The sequence below is a fragment of the Aquarana catesbeiana genome, linkage group LG04, assembly GCF_042186555.1.
Source record: "Aquarana catesbeiana isolate 2022-GZ linkage group LG04, ASM4218655v1, whole genome shotgun sequence".
NCBI lineage: Eukaryota > Metazoa > Chordata > Amphibia > Anura > Ranidae > Aquarana > Aquarana catesbeiana.
In genome coordinates, this window is record NC_133327.1 from 419,259,738 (window position 1) to 419,282,613 (window position 22,876).

Below are 22,876 nucleotides of genomic sequence, written 5' to 3' on the forward strand. Positions count from 1 at the left end.
AAAAAAAAAAAAAAAAAAAAATTTTTTTTAAAAAAATGCCATAAATCTATCCCGTATTTTTATAGACGCTATAACTTTTGCGCAAACCAATCAATATACGCTTATTGCGATTTTTTTTTTTTTTTTTTTTTAATTGGGATATTTATTGTAGCAAAAAGTAAAAAATATTGTGTTTTTTTTCAAAATTGTCGCTCTTCTTTTGTTTATAGCGCAAAAAATAAAAACCGCAGAGGTGATCAAATACCATCAAAAGAAAGCTCTATTTGTGGGGGAAAAAAGGACGTCAATTTTGTTTAGGTACAACATCGCACGACCGCGCAATTGTCGTTTAAAGTGCGACAGCGCTGAAAACTAAAAATTGGTCTGGGAAGGAAGGGGGTGAAAATGTCCGGTATTGAACCAGTTAAGGGGGGAGCTGGTGTCTGAAGGTCTTTTATGACAAAGCTCACCGTAATGGATGAAGATTGGACTCCTGTTATGTTCAGCATCAGGTAGCAGGAATGGTAATTCTGCATTTTTGCAGTTTCTCTTTAAAAAAAAAAAAAAAAAAAAAATAGAGAGATCTGACTGTTCTCCCAGGGCCACTGGGAGCGGTGTGCTGTTTAATCATGCTATGTACTTCTTGGTTATGTGGGCTGCTGTTTCTCTTCCAGCCCCTAGAGGGTGCAGGCTCACTCAGTATGACCTATTTTTAAATGGGCAGGAAGTGGAAGGGGGGCAATGCCATGTGGCAACAGGTTCAGCAGGCCTCTGGAGGCATAGCAGTGGCCCATGGATACTACCGAAAGTGTGAGTACTTGCTATGGGAGAACTGTGTGACAGACAAGTCATGACTATATGCTGCATATTTACTGCTTATCTGGGGGGACTGTACAACTGTAAGTCGATACACCCCTGGATAGTTTTCAGTTCACTTTAAAGTGTTGATTGCTCGATAGGCAGGTGCAGTGTAGTATTAATGCTTGCAAACTTGTTGCTTAAATGCATGTTTAAATATACAGGTTTGGAAAAACATGTGTGGGTGCATTTTAAGGAGTTGTATCTCCAGTATAGTGCATATGTGCTTGGCTAAATCCTGCAGGAATAGTATGGGGCCAACTGCAGTTAAGTAGGTGCATGTTTGCAAACTAGCTAAAACGCACGGTTGCTAAAGATACATGTTTGCATAAAGATGCATGATCATGGGTGCACAAGGATGCATGTTCATATTTGCATAAATATACATTGTTATACATGATTGCATAGAGATACATGGTTGCATAAATATACATGGTTATACATGTTTGCATAAAGATACATGGTCGCATAAGGATGCATGTTTGCATTTTTTTTTTCTGGGGAGAGATTCTCTACCAGGTGTGGGAGTATCTTCGGCCATTCATCATCGGGTGTTAGTGGCCCAGGTGTACAAGACCACTATTTCGGTCTTTTGTTTACACATCTACAGGATTTTTACCAGGTCGATGTCAATCACATAGAAGATGCTGCCTTTGGCCTCAGCTTATTACAAATATAGCAGAGTAGGTCCTTTGGCAGTTTCTATGATGGTGTCTCCCTCCACTCAGGGGCATTGCTTTGGGACATCCCAGATAGTCATTTACTATAGCTGCTCTGTTTCCTGTGATGTGCGATAAAGAATATAGGATTTTTCCTACAGCTTACCTGTAAAATCCTTTTACAGGTAAAATACATCACGAAACAGAGGTCCCCTCCCCTCTTTTTGGGAATTGCTTGCTTCAAAACTGAGGTACTTCCTGTATGGGAGGGGTTATATAGAGGGGGACTTCCTGTCTTTTGGTGTGCCAGTGTCCATTCAGCTGTAGGTGGCGTATAACCCAGATAGTAATTACTATAGCTTCTCTGTGTCCTGTGATGTACTCCAAGAAAAGGATTTTACAGGTAAGCTGTAGGAAAAATCCTTTTTATGTGGGGGAAAAAAAATGTACATTCACTTTAAAACTCAAGACTTTTATAAATGTTGTTGTAAACGCGTCCCGATATCTGTGATTTGATGTTTTCATAACTTTTACTTCTTTTTAAAAAGGTTTAAACGAGTCCCCGGTAGGAAAAGAAACCTTGGATGCTTTGATGATCTTGGCCTTTTCAGAAAATGCTGACCTACAACATTCTGCTGCCCTTTACTATTTGCATATAAGCCAGCAAAGTAAGTGCCTGGATACGTTTACTATATGTTGTAAATCACCATTGTCACACAACTGATCCAGTACATTTTATATAGCAATTTCCAAATGTGGAGCATGTTGCAGGTAGGATGAGCTAGTTTGCTCCAGTGTGCTGACGTTCTATTACTTAGGATTGCATAAAAAGCTTTATACGCCCAACATTCTTTACATGAGGCGATACTAAATCTCATTTCACATGTCTATCACATTAGTGAATACACAGCTGCCTGCAGAGTTCTTGGAGCCATATCAGCCTTTGCTACAGTCTGCTGACCTGGAGGTCCAACAGATGTCTTCCTTGTCTCTTGTGAATTTTCTTCTTGAAGGAAACTGTAAGTGGACAATACAGAATAATTGCCTAAAATATTTAAACTTACACATTGCCAGATAAACTTACAATAAATTTAGAATATATAGTTATCTAAAAATGGAAATCCATTTTTTGCAGGACTGAAAATAGTAGTAAATTGTGAATATGTTCATAATTTCATAATCTAGTGTTTCATCTTTGATATAAATTAAGTGATATCTGCAATCTCCCTACTAGAAGTGCTAGCTGCACACAAATCTCGGTGTATCTGAAAGTTAAACGTCAAAAAACAGTGGGTCTAAGGAGCCGAGTGGACCAACGAGTATCAAATGCAGCTGTATGAACCTCCTGGGAGTGGAAGCAAAGTAGTACAAACCAAAAATGAAAACGGCACAGAGCAATAGTTTGTAGCCAATGATGTAAGAAAATCTTGTCCAAGTAGAGGTTAAAAAACAATGCAATGCTGTCCGACATTGAAGAATAAAAGTAAGTCTTTAATAGTTACAAAGTGTGTAACAATATATAAAATGACCACCATATGGTGTATAGGCTCATGGGCATATCAATACTTTCTCACCGGACCCGTGGTAATATCTCCTGGTGGGCTGTGGAGAACACTGTGGTTGTAGATTGCATCGCTAGTAATCCACCCGCAGGGTTCTCCAGTCAAAGCCGCTCTTGTATGCGGATGCTGTCCACAAGGTAACTGACAGGTAGCCAACAGTATGGCTGCTCTCTAGGACCACGATGTCCGTGACTGAAATTCATGTCACCACTCGGCTGGATGTGACATCCACAGACCATGATGTAGATGGGATGGTGCCTGAGAGGACCCAAAAAAGCCAACCTGACGGACAGGGGCGTTGCTAGGTCTGCAAAAGTTCTGGGGCTAGAGCCCATAGCAGCGGTCACCGGTCGCCAACCGGGGGGCGGGGTACGCTGGTGGTAAGCAATTTTTCGTGGGCAATGGCCGGTGTTGGCGGTACAATCATCATGGCACCATGGTTGATATGGTGTCAGGGTGATTGAAGCGCATTGTTTCTATTGTTACATTCTATTATATAATGCCACCAGATGTGGATTGTCACTTGCCACCATTTTCAGATTGCCACGTCACCTGCCACCATTTGCAGATTGTCACTTGCCACCTGATGCGGATTGTCACTTGCCATGGCCCCATGCCACCATTTGCAGATTGTCACTTGCCATGTCGCCTGGCACCAGATGTGGATTGTCACTTGCCAACTGATGTGGATTGTCACTTGCCATGCCAGCCAGGGCCACCAAATGTGCATTGTTGCTGCATTGGTGGCAGGCTGGCAGCACTGGTCCATTTAGTGAGGGCAGGAGAGCGGTGATGCGGGCGAGCAGTGAGAGATGATGTCATCTCTGCTCGTCCGCCCGCTCACTTCTTTCCTCTCTTTTAGGCTACTTTCACACTGAGGCACTTTACGCTAAATATTGCGCCTGCAAAGCGGCTGTAAAGCACCTCTCCTGTTACTCCAGTGTGAAAGCCCGAGTGCCATTGAAATCAATGGGCAGCGCCACTGAAGCACCTGCAAATCGCTTCAGTAGCAGAGCTTTGCGGGCGCTATTAACCCCTTAATCGGCCGCTAGCGGGGGGTTAAAAGCGCCCCGCTGGTGGCCGAAAAGCACTGCTTAAACTACGGTAAAGCGCCGCTAAAAATAGAGGCGCTTTACCGTCAATGTCCCCCCGACACAGTGTGAAAGTGCCCTTAGAGTAGCCTCTGTGTGTGGGACATCTGCTGCAGGGAAGGCAGAGAGGGAGTCAGTGTTCTCCTCATGATCAGCGGGTTGTGCCGGCAGTGAAGCCTAGTGCTGCTTTTTGGCTGAGGGCAACTTAGTGGGGGATGAGGCTGGGGAGACTGCAGCTCTCTTACTTCTGTCCGATGAGGAGGAGAGGGAGGCTTTGTCCATGTCAGAGTCTGGGTGACAAAGTCTCTGGGCAGTGGTTGTGGTGAAAATCAAAAAAGTGTGGTTGTGGTGAGGCAGGGCGGACGTTCTCTGCAGAGCCATCTTGGACTGCTGTGTGCTTCATGAATAAATCTGTGAGGCGGCAGACAGTGGCGTCACTAGGGTTGGTGTCACCTGGTGCGGCAAAAAATGGTGTCACCCCTCTCCTGTCTATCCTGCCCAGCGCCCTGCAGGCGCACCTCCAAATGGTCCCTGTAAATTAAAGTATAGGGTGGTATTGGGCAGGCTGGGGTGATATAGGGCAGGCTGGGGTGATATAGGGCAGGCTGGGGTGATATAGGGCAGGCTGGGGTGGCACAGGGCAGGCTGGGGTGGCACAGGGCAGTTTGCGGTGATATAGGGCAGGCTCGGGTGATATAGGGCAGGCTCTCCTCTCATCCGCCTCTCATGCAGTTTGCCTGCCGCGGCCCGAGTCTCTGCAGCAAGAGACTCGGAGCTATGGGACCCAGGTTCGGGGCTATAGCCCCAATAGCCACCCCCTGGTGATGCCTCTGCTGATGGATAACGCACTTCAAAGCAAAAGCTTCTTTATCAAATTCAAATATTGAACAAAGGAATTCTATTGTATATATTGACAACCCTGGGGGTGGAAATGTGAGGGCCTGGGAGGTGAATATTCTCCACATCGCACTAGCGATGTCACAGCTTTTTTGCAAATCTCTGTTCCAGTGTGCCTGTGTCTCTCTGTCTCCGGATGGTCCAGTGAGAAAGTATTGCTATACCCATGACCCTATACCACCATATGGCTGTTGTTTTATACATTGTTGCACACTTTTGTAACTAAAGACTTGTTTTTATTCTTCCATATTGGACATCATTTCATTGTCGTTTATCTCTTCTGGGACAAGATTTTCCTACATCATTGGCTACTAACTATTGCTCAATTTCAGTGCGCTTTTAATTTTTGTTCTTGGTATGTGAACTTCAAACAGCTCAAAGCAGATTTGTGTTTTAAAATATATATTTTATTTTGGTTGTCCAATTTTAGCACAGGTTAATGTGGCAAAGCAGTCCATGTTCCTCAGACATCCTACCCTTCTGCATTTTTCTTCATTTTTTAGGGTGATGACAATGAATGGACATAGGAAAATCCATTGCTTTTATTAGAACTTGTTCAATTAAATGATTTGCTTTTGTTGTGGGTGGTTGTTTTTGTTTTGATGTTTTTTTTTGTTTTTTTGTTTTTAGAAAGTCTTCCATAGTACGTTTTTATGTGGACATACATTTGGTCATTCAAGTCAGTTTAAATGGGGTCTTTCAGAAACCCCTCCATTATGTGTTCTAATGGCAACAAAGCCTTAACTGTTAACTTGGATTTTCATTTTGTTCAGTAACTCTTGTGACCTAGACAGGTGGAGGCTAATCCAAAGCAATTTCCACTCTGAAATGCACAACATTCTTGTGTAGAGCACATGCATCGATTCCCAACCTGGACATCTGCATCGGCAGGCCTGCTCCCGATGACAGTTGACATCATTAGTACTGCATTCTAGAGAAGAAATCGCCATGCGTGCAACATCCACTTATGAACAGCTGCATTTGCTGTGATTTCTAAATGACCACATATGTAGAGGTTGAGGCTTATGCTGGGAGGAGACATTCCTCATATGACACTTCTATTGAACCTAGGGAGAGGTGTTTGTGAAACCTCTGTAATATCTTTTGATACTCTTCCTTTGGATCATTGCATAATTTTTCTTAGTCACATGGCATACATACCCTGTAACAGAGAAACTGAAGTCAATATAATACATCTGGTAAACATAAGTGTGCGGACGCCGGCATTCTTCTGGTATTGCCACCTTCTGCATCTTTGGTACCATGACCCCTCTTGTAACGTTACCTCTCTGGTAACATTACTCCATTCCAGGAAGTAGTATTGCACTGGCTATGTCTTACTATATTTTTCAAAGGCTGTGGGTAGGCAGGAGGTAAGGTGCCAGAGATTCCAGACCTACAGGGTTGGAAGCTTCAAATCCTACCCTATACTTTACTATTTCATATGCTCATGTAACACAAATATAGGGTGACTAGTTCTTCAGTAGGATTTTAAAATACTTCTGCTTTCTAGAAAAGCAAACCTAATTACACTTTAATGTTTTTTCATTTTTGCGTACAGTGAATAAGGAGCTTGTTGTCCAAGTGGGATTGCTTGAGCCAATACTCGAGCTGCTGGAGTCAGGGGATCCTGCTGTACAGTGTAACTCCTGTGCATGCATCATGACTTTGGCCATCTCTGGTAAGCAATAGTGACACAATAGTATGTGTATTTATTTTTATTAGATTTTCTTCAGTGTATTTTCCATTGTAATTTTCCTACCACTTTAACATACCGAAGTGAAAGGTAGCAGGGGGGCAAATGTATAATAGTGGGTTTTGTGCAGATTGCAAGTACTGTGGTAAATCTAATTTTCAATATGTTTTTTATTTTTCAGAAACAAATCGAGAGGCCATTGGTATTGCTGGAGGGATCCTTCCTCTTCTGACATTGGCAAAGTCTTATGATCCCAGAGTCCAGCAGAATGCTGTTGGGGCTATTCTGAACTTGACTCGATCAGGTTGATATATATATAGGATTCCTAATGTATTAGTGAGGTAGCGCTAGACCCTGTTGGTGGTGAGTGGGTCTGTGGCAGCTCGACTCGTGGAGAGTCCTCAAAATGTGGGATTAAGGATGTGAAGATTGTGAAGGTGGATGTGTGAATAGAATGGCTGTCTTGAAAAGTCCAGCCAGTTGAACAATGATTACTTATTTGACATAAAACCTAGCCAATGTAATTTGGGCTCCCCAATTCTTCATGGCTTTGGTAGTTTGAGATTTGTTGGTCATAGTCAATACAGTCTGTGTTCTAATATGATAATGACTGTTCTGGAGTGCTGTGTGTGTGCCACTGCACACAAAAACGCTCCAGAACAGCAGGGGGAGATGTGCAGGAAGTCGGAGATACGACCTAGGTTGAGTTTGTTTTTCAGTCTCCTACATCGAAGATAAGCACCTGGTTAAAGCCAGCCCTAAATTACCTGTGTAGCTGTGGGCACTGTCGAGTAGTTTATCCCCCAAATTGAACAGTAGAAGTATTTATGTAACAGTAACCCCTAACTTGGCAGAGTGAGCTGAGCTGCAGGGAAAATGGACTAGAACTAAAATTTTGTACTTCTGTGATATTTGAGGATAAATTACTCCACAGGATCTGCAGCTACAGAGATCACTAAGAGGTTGTTTAAATGCTCACTTACTGCTAAGTTACGTTTTATTTAAATATTTTTATGTCCGTAGATTGGCTACAGGTTCACTTTAGAATAAAAACTGTCAAGATCAGATATAATGTTAGAAAAAAAATATTATACCAGATGAATAGTACTTGGATTGAATGTCTTATATTTGTGCAAGAAACAATTGATAGATGGTAGTTTAAATACCTCTTTTTTTCAATTTTTCATAAAAATTGGGCAAATAAGCCACTCCTGTGTTTATGTACAGTGGGGCAAAAAAGTATTTAGTCGGCTACCAATTGTGCAAGTTCTCCCACTTAAAAAGATGAGAGAGGCCTGTAATTGTCATCATAGGTAAACCTCAACTATGAGAGACAAAATGTGGAAACAAATTCAGACAATCACATTTTTTTTTTTTTAAAGAATTTATTTGCAAATTATGGTGGAAAATAAGTATTTGGTCATCTACAAACAAGCAAGATTTCTGGCTCTCACAGACCCGTATCTTCTTCAAGAGGCTCCTCTGTCCTCCACTCATTACCTGTATTAATGGCACCTGTTTGAACTTATCAGTATAAAAGACACCTGTCCACAACCTCAAACAGTCACACTCCAAATTCCACTATGGTGAAGACCAAAGAGCTGTTGAAGGTCACCGGAAACAAAATTGTAGACCTGCACCAGGCTGGGAAGACTGAATCTGCAATAGGCAAGCAGCTTGGTATGAAGAAATCAACTGTGGAGTAATAATTAGAAAATGGAAGACATACAAGACCACTGATAATCTCCCTCGATCTGGGGCTCTACGCAAGATCTCACCCCGTGGGGTCAAAATGATCACAAGAACGGTGAGCAAAATCCCAGAACCACACGGGGGGGGACCTAGTGAATGACCTGCAGAAAGCTGGGACCAACGTCACAAAGGCTACCATCAGTAACACACTACGCCACCAGGGACTCATATCCTGCAGTGCCAGACGTGTCCCCCTGCTTAAGCCAGTACATGTCCGGGCCTGTCTGAGGTTTGCTAGAGAGCATTTGGATGATCCAGAAGAGGATTAGGAGAATGTCATATGGTCAGCTGAAACCAAAGTATAACTGTTTGGCAGAAACACAACTCCAACCAAAGAACACCATACCTACTGTGAAGCATGGGGGTGGCAACATCATGCTTTGAGGCTGTTTCTCTGCAAAGGGAACAGGACGACTGATCCGTGTACATGAAAGAATGAATGGGGCCATATATCATGAGATTTTGAGTGCAAACCTCCTCCCATCAGCAAGGGCATTGAAGATGAAACGTAGCTGGGTCTTTCAGCATGACAATGATCCCAAACACACCGCCCGGGCAATGAAGGAGTGGCTTCGTAAGAAGCATATCAAGGTCCTGGAGTGGTCTAGCCATTCTCCAGATCTCAACACCATAGAAAACCTTTGGAGGGAGTCCGTGTTGCCCAGCGATAGCCCCAAAACATCACTGCTCTAGAGGAGATCTGCATGGAGAAATGGGCCAACATACCAGCAACAGTGTGTGACAACCTTGTGAAGACTTACAGAAAACGTTTGACCTCTGTCATTGCCAACAAAGGATATATAACAAAGTATTGAGATGAACTTTTGATATTGACAAAATACTTATTTTCCACCATAATTTGCAAATAAATACTTTCCAAATCAGACAATGTGATTGTCTGGATTTGTTTCCACATTTTGTCTCTCATATTTGAGGTATACCTATGATGACAATTACAGGCCCCTCTCATCTCAAGTGGGAGAACTTGCAGAATTGGTGGCTGACTAAATACTTTTTTGCCCCACTGTATATTGCTTTAAAGCAGGCATATGCAATTAGCAGACCTCCAGCTGTTGCAGAACTACAAGTCCCATGAGGCATAGCAAGACTCTGACAGCCACAAGCATGACACCCAGTCATGTTTTGCAACAGCTGGAGGTCCGCTAATTTGCATATCGCTGCTTTAAAGCAAAGCTACTTTACATTTTTTTTTCTTATTTAACATGCTGTGGTTGAATCTTCATCAAATATTGTTTGCCTGGAGTATTTAATGTGTGGTTTGTTTTTATTTTTTTGTTTTTGTGTAAATGTCATTGTAGAGCGCATTAAAAGTATATTGTGTCGAGAAGGAGCTCTTCCAGTCCTGACTCTGCTTCTACAGTCAGCTGATTCAGAAATCCAGGTATGAAATTGTGTCAGTTGCTATAGTCTATATGAATAGATGGATTGTTGGTATTTTCAAAGAAACCACATGACTGTTAGATACTTTACCCTTCGTGTAACGAAGTGTAAGATTCTATCAGCTGATGCTTTGGGACCCCACTCCGGTCAGAAATTTTTGACTTTTTGCCTTTATACAAACATTTCTTGTTTTCTTAACAATAAGGAGCAGTGGTAGAAAGATATACAGGCAGTCCCCGAATTACAAACATCCGACTTGTATACAACTCATACTTTTGAAAACAAAGGTAGACAAAAGGAAGTGAGAGGAAATCTACCCCTAGGAAGGGAAATTCACTCCTGTATGACTTCTCAAGGGAAAAAGGTGTCTCCACTGAAGCTTTATCATCAATCTGTGTTTCCGCTACTACCCAAATTTTTTAAAATCCAATTGCCACAGGGACAGAAAGTGAGATGAAATCTTCTGATCAGGGGCAAAGACAGTAAAACAAATGTTACAGGGGGGTAAACCCTTCTTCCCTATGCTATCCAAAAAAACATAAAAATATATATTTTTTGGCTGGAGTTACTGTTCAAACATGCATACAAATTTAGCTTAAAGCAGAGTCCCACCCGCGTTAAAGACTTTGCACCATCTAATCAATTTTTGCATGAAAAAAACGTATTGGCAATTTTATTTATTCTTTTGATTTTACCTTGTTTTCTATGGTATAATTATTCTCTTCCTGTATACTTCGCTACGGCGAGGTACGTAATTTCCAGCCATGCTAATGGCTCCTGGGAGATGCTTGTCACCAATCCCAGAGTCAATCGGCATCGCCAATTGCAAGCGGAAATGACGCGATGCAAGGTGGCGATAAGCGGCATCTTTTAAAGGGTGTGTTTTTTTTCTTTTTTCTTTTTTTTGTTTTTTTTTTTTTAATTTACATTTTAAAACAATACGTGCGCCGCGCTGTATGTGCATGTGTGAGAACAGGAGGTGCATGCTGGGTAGCCAGCAGCACCTTATCCAGGAAGAAGCTACTAGTGGGCTTCACATTGCCACAGTGAAAGTGGGAGCTCGCTCGGAAGGGAAGAGGAAGGTTACTATAAACTAAAACATGCATATAGACAAATGGCATTGCATTTTTTTATAACTTTTTTTTTTTTTCCAACTCCGCTTTAAGAACAAACATACAGAACCTGTTTGTAACCCAAGGACTGTGTGTGTGTAAGTGTATAATATTTGTTACCTCTCTTATTGTATTATACTTGTATACCCTTCTGAAACACTCAATAACCTAAATACTAAGCTTTGCTATCTGCATGACAAATGTACTGTAGATCTATATGCCCACAAGTGCTCCACTGCCCAGCATAAATGCCTCTTTCTACAGACCGACATTTAGCGATTGTTAACAAACTCCATATAACACGGCTTCCGGTCTTATATTCATACTCAGGGGAAGGCTCCTTTTTATGGTATATGAAAGTAGTAGAGGCTCCAATAGTGTAAAACTGTATATACAACACACTTATTTAAAATGAAAGCTGCTCACAAGATAAAACTATGAATCCAGCTTTAAATAGTGACCCAGCAATAATATATCATCTTGTATATAGTAACAGCCATTGAAAACATCGGTCTCACCACACCTCAGGCATGTCACTTCCGGTACGTTGATCACGCCCCAGAGCGTTTTGTCTAATATGACTTTGTCCAGGGGGTAATTTGGGTGGCAAGGCAACACAGAATTTATGCCCACCTATCACACTCTTTTAACTCCATGTCAAAATACAAACTCTGTCTGGGGTGTGGTTGAGTGGCAACCGGACATGATGTCCACTCTCACACCGGAAGTGACATATCAGAGGTTCGGTGAAACACGGTTGTCCTTTGTTCTAGCTACAGAAATACAGAGGTATGACTCTGCTTTCTAGAATGCACACTTTTTAGTTAAAGTCCTCGAGTGTTACGAAGAGGAGATTAAGGGGGGATATGATCAACATGTACAAATATATAAGGGCTCGATATAGTGAACTTGGTGTTGAGTTATTCCCTTTTACGGTCAACATAGAGGACAAGGGGGTACTCTTTACATCTAGAGGAAAAGAGATTTCATCTCCGAATACGGAACGGTTTCTTCACAGTAACAGCTGTGAAAATGTGGACTAGACTTTCTCCAGAGGTGGTTCTGGCCAGCTCAATAGATTGCTTTAAGAAAAGCCTGGATAAATGCACCCAATATAACTGGGTACTCACATTTTATAGGTAAAGTTGATCCAGGGAAAATCTGATTGCCTCTTGGGGGTCAGGAAGGAATTTCTTCCCCCCACGAGCAAATTGGATCATGCTTTGCTGGGGTTTTTTTGCCTTCCTCTGGATCAACTGTGGGTATATGGGTTTGTTTGATATTATTTTTTTTAAGGTTGAACTAGATGAACTTTTGTCCTTTTTTCAACCTGACTATGTAACTATGTTACTGGCATAAACACAGCTGTTTTTAGTAGTTCTAAGATGGAGGTAAACACAGGACAGGACATCCACCCAAAATCTATTTCTTTTACACATCTAGTTCTTTTAACAATCAACAAAATGTATATCAATTTAAATTTGCTATCAACAGTTTTTTTTTTTTTTTTTTTGTGGCCTGAGTATAAAGTTACAGGATGAAGGGAGAGCTGGTCATAATCTGAGCCAGGTGGACTTCCTAGAAAAACAGAGTTATTACCTGTTGACTCGCTTTCCAGGATGGCTAAGAGAGAGATGCTCCTCCCACCTAGCACAGGAAACGCATGATTCACATTATTTAAAGCATGCACCACAGTATACCCCCAGTTATAACATGACCGTAGGCAAGGTGACAATATATACAAATGTAACAGTAATACCCATAACGTGTACACTTTAATGCATACATTTCAGGGTGGGAATTGGCTCCGTCTGAAAGATTTCTGGAAAATTAGTTAACAGGTAATAACTCTATTTTTCCAAGCCATCTTCCTGGACGGCTACGAGAGGGGACCAAAAAGGAACTACCTGATTAGGGGGGTATGGCCTGCAGCACCTTTTTCTCCCGAAGGACTGATTCATGCTAGACAGCAGATCCAACCGGTAATGCCTAATGAAGGTTTGATAGCTAGACCAGGTGGCTGCTTTACAGATCTGGATAGGGGAAGCTCTTGTGTTTGTTTGTTTTTTTTTTTGTTTTTTTTTATATAAGCATTCTTTCATTTGTTGGGCCCAGAAAACTGCACAAAAAGACTAGAGGAAGATCGCCTTAGTACATTCGCATATCCAGAAAATTAGAAAGGGCTGCTACGTGTACTTTTAAAGTGCTAGGGGCCAGATTAAGGTCTGCCCCCGATTTGTTGGAAGTCCAAAACTGGCGGAATAATGGGACCAGATATTCTATCATTATCTGTTTGCCAACTGCAGAATCTTTTCCACACTTTGTTGTAGATCACTTTAGTTGTATCTTTCCTACTGCTGAGAATTGTTTCAATTACTTCTTAAGATAATTCCTTTTCGTTTGAGTAATTCCCCCTCAGAAGCAATTCCGTCAGTGAAAACTGGTCCACAGCTGATGTTAACACCCCTTGACAGATGAGGTATGTGGAGCGAGGAAGCTTCCAAGTGTCCGCCATACTCAGTTTGAGAGAAGCCTGGTGAACCATGCCCTCCTGGGCCAGTAGGGGGCAATCAGGATCACTTTCACTGCTGAAAAATGTATATTTTGAATTACTTTTGGTATTAATGAAAACGGAGGAATGGCATACACCCCAGGGTACAAAATGGAAAATTCCCTCACTGGGTTTTTTTGTTTTTTTTTTAGCAGCCAAGAAAAATATTCAAATTTGTCTTAAAATTCTTTTATTTTATCAAAAAACAATTACAATCCCATGAAAGTTGTAAAAAAATTAGCTCTGGCATTTACATGAAAATAGTATTACCCCATCAATCATGATAAAACTACACATTTTATATTGAACCCGTTATTTAGCATTTTACTGCAAAGTGGTCACCGTGGTCATCCACTTGATACCCCTACGCGTTTCAACCCTTCTAATTATGGTCTTCCTCAAAGGGGGTTTTTTGTGCTATGCGGGGAAAGAAAAATACATTTTTAATGTGTAATCATCATTTTATATTAGGCATTACATCTGGCCATAAAATGGTGTATATTTACCAATTATGATGATGATTGGGGGGGGGGGGGGATAGATATGTCCTGTAGCCAGAGATTCCTTTAAAATTTGGTCTTGGTGATCCGGAAGCCTCCATGTGTCATCTCCGCTCTCCTTGGAACGAACCCCACCTCCAAAGAACTTAGAAGAGACCACTCTCTTGGACTTCCCAGGGGACAAAGAGGAGAGCAAGCAAGCACATGTGATATATTATTTTACAATAAAAATTCAAAGGGATTTTTTAAATATTAGATGGTTCCCAAACTGGATAATTAAATTTATTTATTTTATTTATTTCAGGTTCTTATATAGCGCCGTCAATTTACGCAGCGCTTTACATATACATTGTACATTCACATCAGTCCCTACCCTCAAGGAGCTTACAATCTAAGGTCCCTAACTCACATTCATACATACTAGGGACAATTTAGACAGGATCCAATTAACCTACCAAATCATTAATTTTTTATTTATTTGTTAATTATAAATGATTTTATTTATTTTGACTCCTACGGGTTGGTGTATTAATTAATTGTTATTGCGATATATTTGTTACTCCGACAACAGAGAGACCATAAAGATCTGTGTGTATATATGTGTGTGTATATGTATATATATGTGTGAAAATGAATAAATGTGATGTAGTTAATTGTAAATTCGTTTACTGAAAGTAACTAAATACATTTAGTATAAGAAATGTATTTAATGAGCTTGATATTAGAAAGAAAAACATCCAAACAAATTGTGATGTTGAACTGTGATCTGTTCAGTGTGAAAGAGTTTTTTAAATGTGATGTGGTGCACAGGAAAATAAGTGCAAAACCACCAATTACTTATATTAAGAAAAAAAACCCCAAGTAATTACCTTAGAATATGTGAAAGTGAATCATGACCTGCAGTGGAGGTTGTAAAACAAATCTATGATGCGGATGACAGGACTCAAATGATTTCTAAGCATCTGTATCTATATAAAAATTAAATCAGAAAGAAGCTTCTGTGTTATTTATTCAAAAGCATGGATTTTTTAAAATAGTTTGGCACATCCCACCCAAGGCATTTACTTGATACTGAGATTTTTCCAATGTGTCTATGTGTCAGCAGCTCTCCTGGGATCACTCTAAGATCCTCAGGAGATTGTATTATTTTATACTTGCTTCTAATCAAGTCCAGGTGCTTGCTTCCCCCCCCCCCCCCCCAGTATCTGCTCCCCCCCAGAATCTCCTTCCCCCCGTACATGTCCTAGCCGACAGCATGGCGATTTCCGGCATTCTGGAAGGCCAAGCCCCAGCCATCACTGTCATTTCCGTGGCAACTGGCGTCGTGATGGCACACGCGACTACGTCGCGAATGTGCACGACATCCCAAAACTTCCAGTGATGATCGTGGAACACCGCTGGCACGATGAGGCTCCCTCTTGTGGTGCCAATTGGAGATTACACCAACCGGGAGCAAAAGGTGGGAGACAGGCATACAATGCTTCTCTCTTTTGTGCCGGGAAGTTGGATGAAGACCGAGGTACTCACCCCTGGATGCAGAGAGGGCGCTGAACCAAGGCATCACCAAGTACTAAAAAAGTACAATGCATATAGTGAATAAAAATCATAATCGCAAAATACATACTGGAATTGGTTATCGCTGATGCTCTATAGGCACACACCAGGGTTTTCCCCCAGGATTGAGTAAGGGGATCCCTCTGCTAGGAATAAAACTTGACCACCTTTCTTTTTTCCTGGGTGGCAGTCAGGTTGATTTCCCCATTTTAGACAGATTTGATCGAAGATTGCTTGATTCACGGACCATTCTGTCTGTACTATTTTTTTTTTTTCTCCTGCTCAGCCAATCTGCCAGACTGTTCATTTCTCCTTTTTAAATGCAGAGCCAAAAGAGATTCTGCCCAGGCCAAAAGGTCTTCTGCTATCTCCATCAGTCCTGCAGCTCTTGTGCCGCCTTGCTTGTTTTTGTTACAGATTGTTGTTATGTTGTCCGAAAATTTGAATATGTTTGGCTCTTAAAGGGACCTCGAATGCGACGAGAGCTTGTACTCTCCATCCCCACGCACTTGTGTCTGTAGTTACTACAATCGGTTTTGGCTGAGACCATAGCCGGCCTATTGATAGGTTTTCTGCGTCTAGCCACCATCTTAATGATTTTTTTTCACTGATTGAGGGACTTCTACCTGCCCGTTCCAAACTAAGACCGTGAAGTTTTGAACTCTGGGAATAAATGCTGTCATCGTTCCTAAAACTCAGTGTTTTATTGAGGATTCTGGTAAAGTGCTGATATTGCTGACGTTGGTTAGGATTTTGTTACCTGTAGAATCGATCACATAGCCTAGGAAAGTCAGTTTGTGGGTTGGCTGGAGTTGTGATTTTCCCTGGTTTATTAATTGCCCTAATTTCTAAAGATGGTTGATCGTTAATTTCAAATACTGTATTACTACTTCCGCTGAGTCCCCGAAGATGAGAAGGTCGTCCACATATGGGATGATCTGTACACCCTACATTCTTAACACTAATAAGACAAGACCTCTGCCAGGACCTTGGTAAAAAATACAAGGGGCTGAGGCAAGGCCCAAGGGAAGCGCATTACACTGGAAGAACAGCATCTTTCCTGATCCTTTTTACTGCAAATCTTTTTGATTCCAGATGGATTGGTATATGCAGGTAGGCGTCCGACAAGTCGAGGGAAACCATGAATGCCTTGGGAGAGACAGAAGTTCCCTTACTGCGTAGATAGATTCCATCTTGACCTTCCTGTACCTCAGAAACACATTGGCTGTTTTCAAGTTCAGAATTAATCAGAATTTTCCTGAGGGTAGGGTTTTTCCTCAAAAATATGTGGGAGAAAAAACAACCTTCTGCTTGAAAAGGAATCGAGCTTATTGCCTTTTGATGCAGCATATCCTGCTAAAGCAAGGACACAAGGAGGAGAAAAGGCCCCTTTAGCCAAAAACGTTCTGAAGGGGGGTGACCTAAAATATAAGCCCCCATATCAGCAAGCAGGGATGAAGCCACCACCGGAAAGGAGAGGGACAAAGGGTGAATAAAAAATAACCGCCATATTTGAGTGAAAGCTCACCACCAGGCGTATACCACATCAAACCTATTTATTGTAAAAAAAAAAAAAAAAAAAAAAAAAAAAAAAACTCCAAACCATAGCATGTAGAGGGCCACCTGACACCCCAATGATTGATATCCAGTGCCCCCTCCACCAGGAATAAAAGGAAACAAGTGGGTGCCACAGCCCCCTTTTTCCTTACAATAGGGCAGGAGTCTCCAGGCATCTCCAGACCTGCAACGGCACAAGCACACTGCAAGTTAGAAAAAAGATGGCGCCCGGTGCTGCCTCCTCCATGCCCTTAATTCCTGCAGGAAAGATCTTGACCTGGTGCTGTGGATCCGGTGCCAGCATGGGGATAGATGGGGGGCCTAATGAGATCGGCCACCTCAAGGTCCTGGACAGCAGCATCCGCCCTCATGGACTGGACCCAGCTTGAAAACAAAAGGGGGGCATCAATCTTTCTTTTTAGGCAGAAAAGAGCCCTGCACTGGTAGCCTCCCCTGGTTCACTGCCCCGGTTTAAAGGATGCCCCAGCCGGGAGGCCCCTGCCACCTAGCACGAAGGCCTACAGAAAAACTAAATTGCAGCATGATGTGTGCTGCTCTCTGGCCGGAGGGAACACAAGAACTGAGGGTATACTGTGGTGCATACTTTAAATGATAATAAAGATTGTGTTTCCTGTGCTAGGTGGGAAAAGCCTCTCTTAGCCTTCCTGGAAGATAACTTGGTAAAGTTTATTCAGGAACTGTACAACGTGGAGGGAAGGGACCTGGCAGTGGTTTTAGCGCTGACTAGGGAATGGCGTGCACACGCACACATTCTGCATGGACCTTGTCAATGCACATGTATTCTGTGTATCTTCAGAGACTCAGCTGATGTCATGGGGAAAAAACCCCATAAACAAGTAAAATGATTGGTAACTCTGTAGTCCATAATAGCGATTTTAATGGTTGGTTACATGAAGTGACAAGCAAAACGGCTGACGTGTTTCGGCAACAGCCTTAGTCGTAGCAAAAAAAAAACCATAATGAAAAGGACACGTACGCAAGCAAGGTAACGAATAATGGAATGTCACAGTAGCAGGCTGTATTTTCACTGTTAAAATGAAGTGCATAAGGAAAAGAAATCTCTGCAATGCATGCATATTTTCCCGTGATTTATCCAGAGGAATAGAAAAATACCTGTTGGTTTGTCAAAAATGCACTGTTGTGGGCCCTGTTTCTTTTACCAAATTATTCAATCACTTGTGCTTTCAGCTCTCCACAACATAAAGGCTAATTTATTCGTCGTCCAAGATGAGAAATAGGAAGGCTCTTTGAGATAACACAGGAAGTGTGCAGAGGACACAAGACGGCTCCTGAATTTCTGACAATCAATAGGGTTTTTCCATTTCTCATACTCTGTTCATGCTGCTGCGATGCGAGAACCCTGCGAATCCAGTGCGGGTTCCAGCATCGCATACAATTCACAGGCAGTTCGCACTGCCCGATGCGAACCACTGGGAGTGTCAATACAAAGTTAATCACACCCCCAGATTGGTTTGCATATAGCAGTGTGAACTGTCAATTCGGACAAATCGTATTGCATAGGTGTGAACACTATACGATCCGATTCTGCTGCGGACCAAAAAAGGGTCCTGTGCGAGTTTTGGTCCGAATGAGATGCAAATTCAGCTATACCAGCTGTATGGCTGAATTTGCATCGCACAGAGATTGCATGTGATTTGCACAGCAGTGCAGTGCGAATCACATGCGGTGTCTGACATCGTAGCAGTGGGAACTGGCCCTTAACCAGATAACACATTTCCAGTGTTCTATTTAACAAGCTTAAAATGATAAAAAAAAAGAATTTTGATTGTTAGGATTCACATAAGTAGATTTTAGGTCAGTGATAAAGATTGTTGGCTTATATCTGTTAGCGAAGACCACCACTATAAACAAACTCAAAATACCCCCCCTCTTTTGCTTCATTTCAATCTGTCATGTCAAATTGAATTCTGTTTTGGCAATCAGAGACTATGGACGTGCATCTGAATACCAGTAGTTATATCTTCCTGAAAGACTTTTAGAACTTGTAAATGACAAGCTTTCTATAGGGCAGAACAATCATTCTGCTGCGCATTCCAGAGTTCACCCAAGAACTAGAGTTATAAATGAGAAGTGGAACAAGTCATTGAATATACTGATAAATCTTTATGTAAGAAACCATGAAATCAGGCTGAGACAGAAGTACAGTTAAATCACACTTGTTTAATAATAAAAGCAAAAAGAACAAACGTAGTCAAAACATAGCCAAAGTTCAGTAACCAGGACAGATAGTCAGCCAAGCCAGAAGTCAGGGAACAATGTAGTGGAACAGTAAGCAGGATCTGGAGCCAGAAGGGATGTCAGGAAAGCAAGTCTTGAACAGGATCGCGGGAGATCCTGTGATGTTGACCAAGGTGAAGGCAGAGATCCTCTGGACTGGGACGGCTTAAGTAGGCAGGACTGATGAGCAGGATATCATCAACAGCTGAGTAACTGTGGAGAGATAGAAGCTGGCAATTAGCCGACAGCTGAGCGACCAGCTCAGAGAAGGAAGGGCTGAGCCCAGCCCTGACACTTTAGGGTTTATTTATATATGTATGTATTCTATTTATTTTTTTTTATTTATAATATATAATCAAAAATCTGAATTCCAGATCTAAGTCATACATTTGTGAGCGTACCTAATATGATAGCTGGTTAGAGGAAAAAGTTGACACGGTATTTAGGCATAAGGAGGGAATAAGAGCCAAAGCACAGATCAAGTGATTAAAAGTCCTGCTGCATCCCAAATAGTAATTACTGTTGCCATAGCTATGTACTAATTACTTATTTTTATTTTTTAAACCATTAAGAAGGCATTTGGTATTCAGCTCCTTTTATGGTTTCAGATGTTAAAGCAATTCTTTTTATGGCCCTCGGCAATAAGGCAGATTCCACATTTCTATTAATGAATGAATGTGAGAATCTGGTAATTGCTATAATACAGCCTTTAATTTGGCTTGTATAAAAGTTGTAGAAGAACTGTATACCAGCATATCCAGTCATTTGTATAGCCTGACATGCCACAATACCATTGCAAGATATTAGCCAGAGCCCCCCGAGTTTCAGTCCCATACCTGCTGCTCTGGATTTCTCATCCCTAGCTCCTTTGACATCCCCTGTAGTTAGTATGCCCACCCGTTCCCTCCTGTACTTAAACCACCAACCCTCAAAACCCCTCCTTGGCACCTACCTCTCTACTTCCAGCTCCTGTAACTTTTCCAGCTTGCACAGTTTGTTCCCTCTCCTCCAGAAGAAGAAACTTAGCTGCACACTTATTCAAAAGTAGTTGTTATGGAAATGGCTTGGTGGGTCTTATTGGGCCCCCTAGAGATGTAGCCTTGTTTCAGTGACAATCTCTGTTACACTGTTCTACTCCTATTGCTCACCGTGCCTGTGTACAAGGAAGAATGCTGGCAGTACTTTTTTTTTTTTTTTTTCAATCCAGTTTCAGTCAAACAGAACGTTTGAGCTAGTCTAGCAAATATATTTGTTTTCCACTATTTGGATTACATGTGACCAATTTCATGGCATGAACCCCAAGGTTAGAATGAGTGAATGGGATGGAAAATTCAATGAACTATTGTTTAAAATTCTTTAGTTTCGGTACCATATGAATTGGTTGCAACATAAAGGAAGCATTTCACATTTTCTGGTCAAACAAGCTAAAGCTGGGTACACACTACAGTGTTTTTTTTTTTTTTTTTTTTTTTTTTTTTTTTTTAATTTGTGCAATCCAGCGGGTTGCACGAAAAACAAAAAAAAACCCAAAACTGTCGGCTGTACTAACCATGCAACATTAGTTCAGCGATTTTTTTTTTTTCTTTTTCTTCCCCCCCTATGAGCTGTTGTGTTCTGACAGGGGGACGCCCCCCCACCAAAACACAGACCACCGATTGGGAGTCGGTCGGAGGCTGGTTTTCCAGCATGCACGTCCGACAGAAGTCGGCCGTACGGGCAGAATGTTGCCTGTTTTTGTTTTTTTTTTGAACTGGCAAATGTCTCCTGACATTCTGCCCGTGTGTACGGGGCTTTAGGGTGATTGTTTTCACAGCATTATTCAACGCCTTTCAAAGTAAATTCTTGCGGACACTTTCAGTATTGATGTAGTATATTTGATGATTGAGTAGCCATTCGGATGAAAAGACAATGCTTATGGATAGCATTAGAGGAAATACTCTTTCTGGTAATCATTCATGGAAATTGGAATTTAGAGGACCTGTATGGGCTGAATGACTTTAAAATGTGCAGTATTAAATCCAAAAGCGAACATTTAATATTTTACAGGCATGCTGGGACTGCTTATTTTTAAATTTGCTTGTGCTTTCACCCAAACTATCAAACCATCAAATGGCTGGTGTCATAACTGATTACATGTGCAGCATCATGGCAGTTTCAAATCTAACAGAGGCTAAGATGGCAGCTTCCATGGCTGAAAAGAATAGGAGAGTTTGGCTTTAAAGTGGAAATAAAGGGAGCCTTACTTGCCTTTCCTCCAATGGTTTCTGTTCCTCACCAGCATCTTCTTCCGTGTGCTGGTCTTCGGCCATCTTCATTGGATGGCACAGGTTGACATCACTTATGCACAGGAGCCACCCAACCAGGCACACAGATTGGCTCGGCATTGTAAACTGGGCTGCACATGCGCAGATCAGTTTACATGCCAGAAAGCGCTGCGGGCAGGCGGGTAGGTGCATATTATTGTACCGCATGCCTCTTCTGCGATAATAGCCTGCCTGCTCACAGTCTGTCATAACCAAGACTTTGGTTCCTCTTTAACTTATTGCATTATCCTTCATATCTACCTATGATCTTAGTCAACAGCTCTGTAGGAAGTTATTGCTTGGTTTTTATCCTTTTTTTACAAGAAAATTATCAAAGTTCATCGGCCTTCAAAATTGTCAGAGAAATATGTAGCCAATGGTTGCTGCCATCATTCTAATAATGGTAATTGCCTGGCTGTCATATCATTTTTTGCTTTAACATGAGTTACTGACCCAAACGTATACAGGTTTGACATTATGTCTTCACTTGCTCTATATTTTTGACCCAGACACATAGGGATTGATTTTACTCAAACTGGAGAGTGCATAATTTGGTGCAGCTCTGCATAGAAACCAATTGGCTTCCAGTTTTTTTTGTTTTTTTTTTGTCAGAGCTTAAAACAGAACTTTACTCCTAACAATTGATAAAAAAACAAAACAAAACATTCTTTAGGAACATACACTCCACATTAATAATTATGCTACCAAAATTAGCGTGTGCTGTAAATTGCCTCCAGCATTGTTCCTGTTTTGTGAAGCCCAGAGCCCTGAGCGCAGCAGTTAAAGCAGAACTAAACCTTCTTATCCTTTTCATTTCCAAGGAAGCTGCCATCTGTTTGATCTGTAACTGCCATAGTGCTGCACATGCGATCACCAGTCATTTGATAGTTTGTTTGAAGACACAAGCAAATAACAGTCAGCATTCCTGGCATGCCGAGAATGCAGCTATTTTTTTTTTTTTTTTTTACTTTTACATCAATGGGTTTAGTTCTGTTTTCATCTTTAGGCTGTCAACACATCAGCATCTACAAATTTAGCACAGTGCTGAACAATAGAGTGCAACTGAGCATGTGCAGAGCAGGGTAAAACCGTGTATTACTGGATTATATACAGTATAGGCACTTATTTTTAATGTTTTACATAGA

At 41.6% G+C, this 22,876-nt stretch overlaps 1 protein-coding gene across 1 annotated transcript in view; it reads left to right on the plus strand.

Moving 5' to 3' along the window:
- Positions 1–22,876, plus strand: part of LOC141140307 (uncharacterized) — an 81,627-nt gene that overhangs the window by 21,275 nt on the left and 37,476 nt on the right. Inside the window, exons 2-6 of the mRNA XM_073627337.1 lie at positions 2,045–2,164; positions 2,396–2,515; positions 6,608–6,727; positions 6,924–7,046; positions 9,814–9,896. Coding sequence (XP_073483438.1) covers positions 2,045–2,164; positions 2,396–2,515; positions 6,608–6,727; positions 6,924–7,046; positions 9,814–9,896 — 566 coding nt within the window. The remainder of the gene's footprint in view (positions 1–2,044; positions 2,165–2,395; positions 2,516–6,607; positions 6,728–6,923; positions 7,047–9,813; positions 9,897–22,876) is intronic.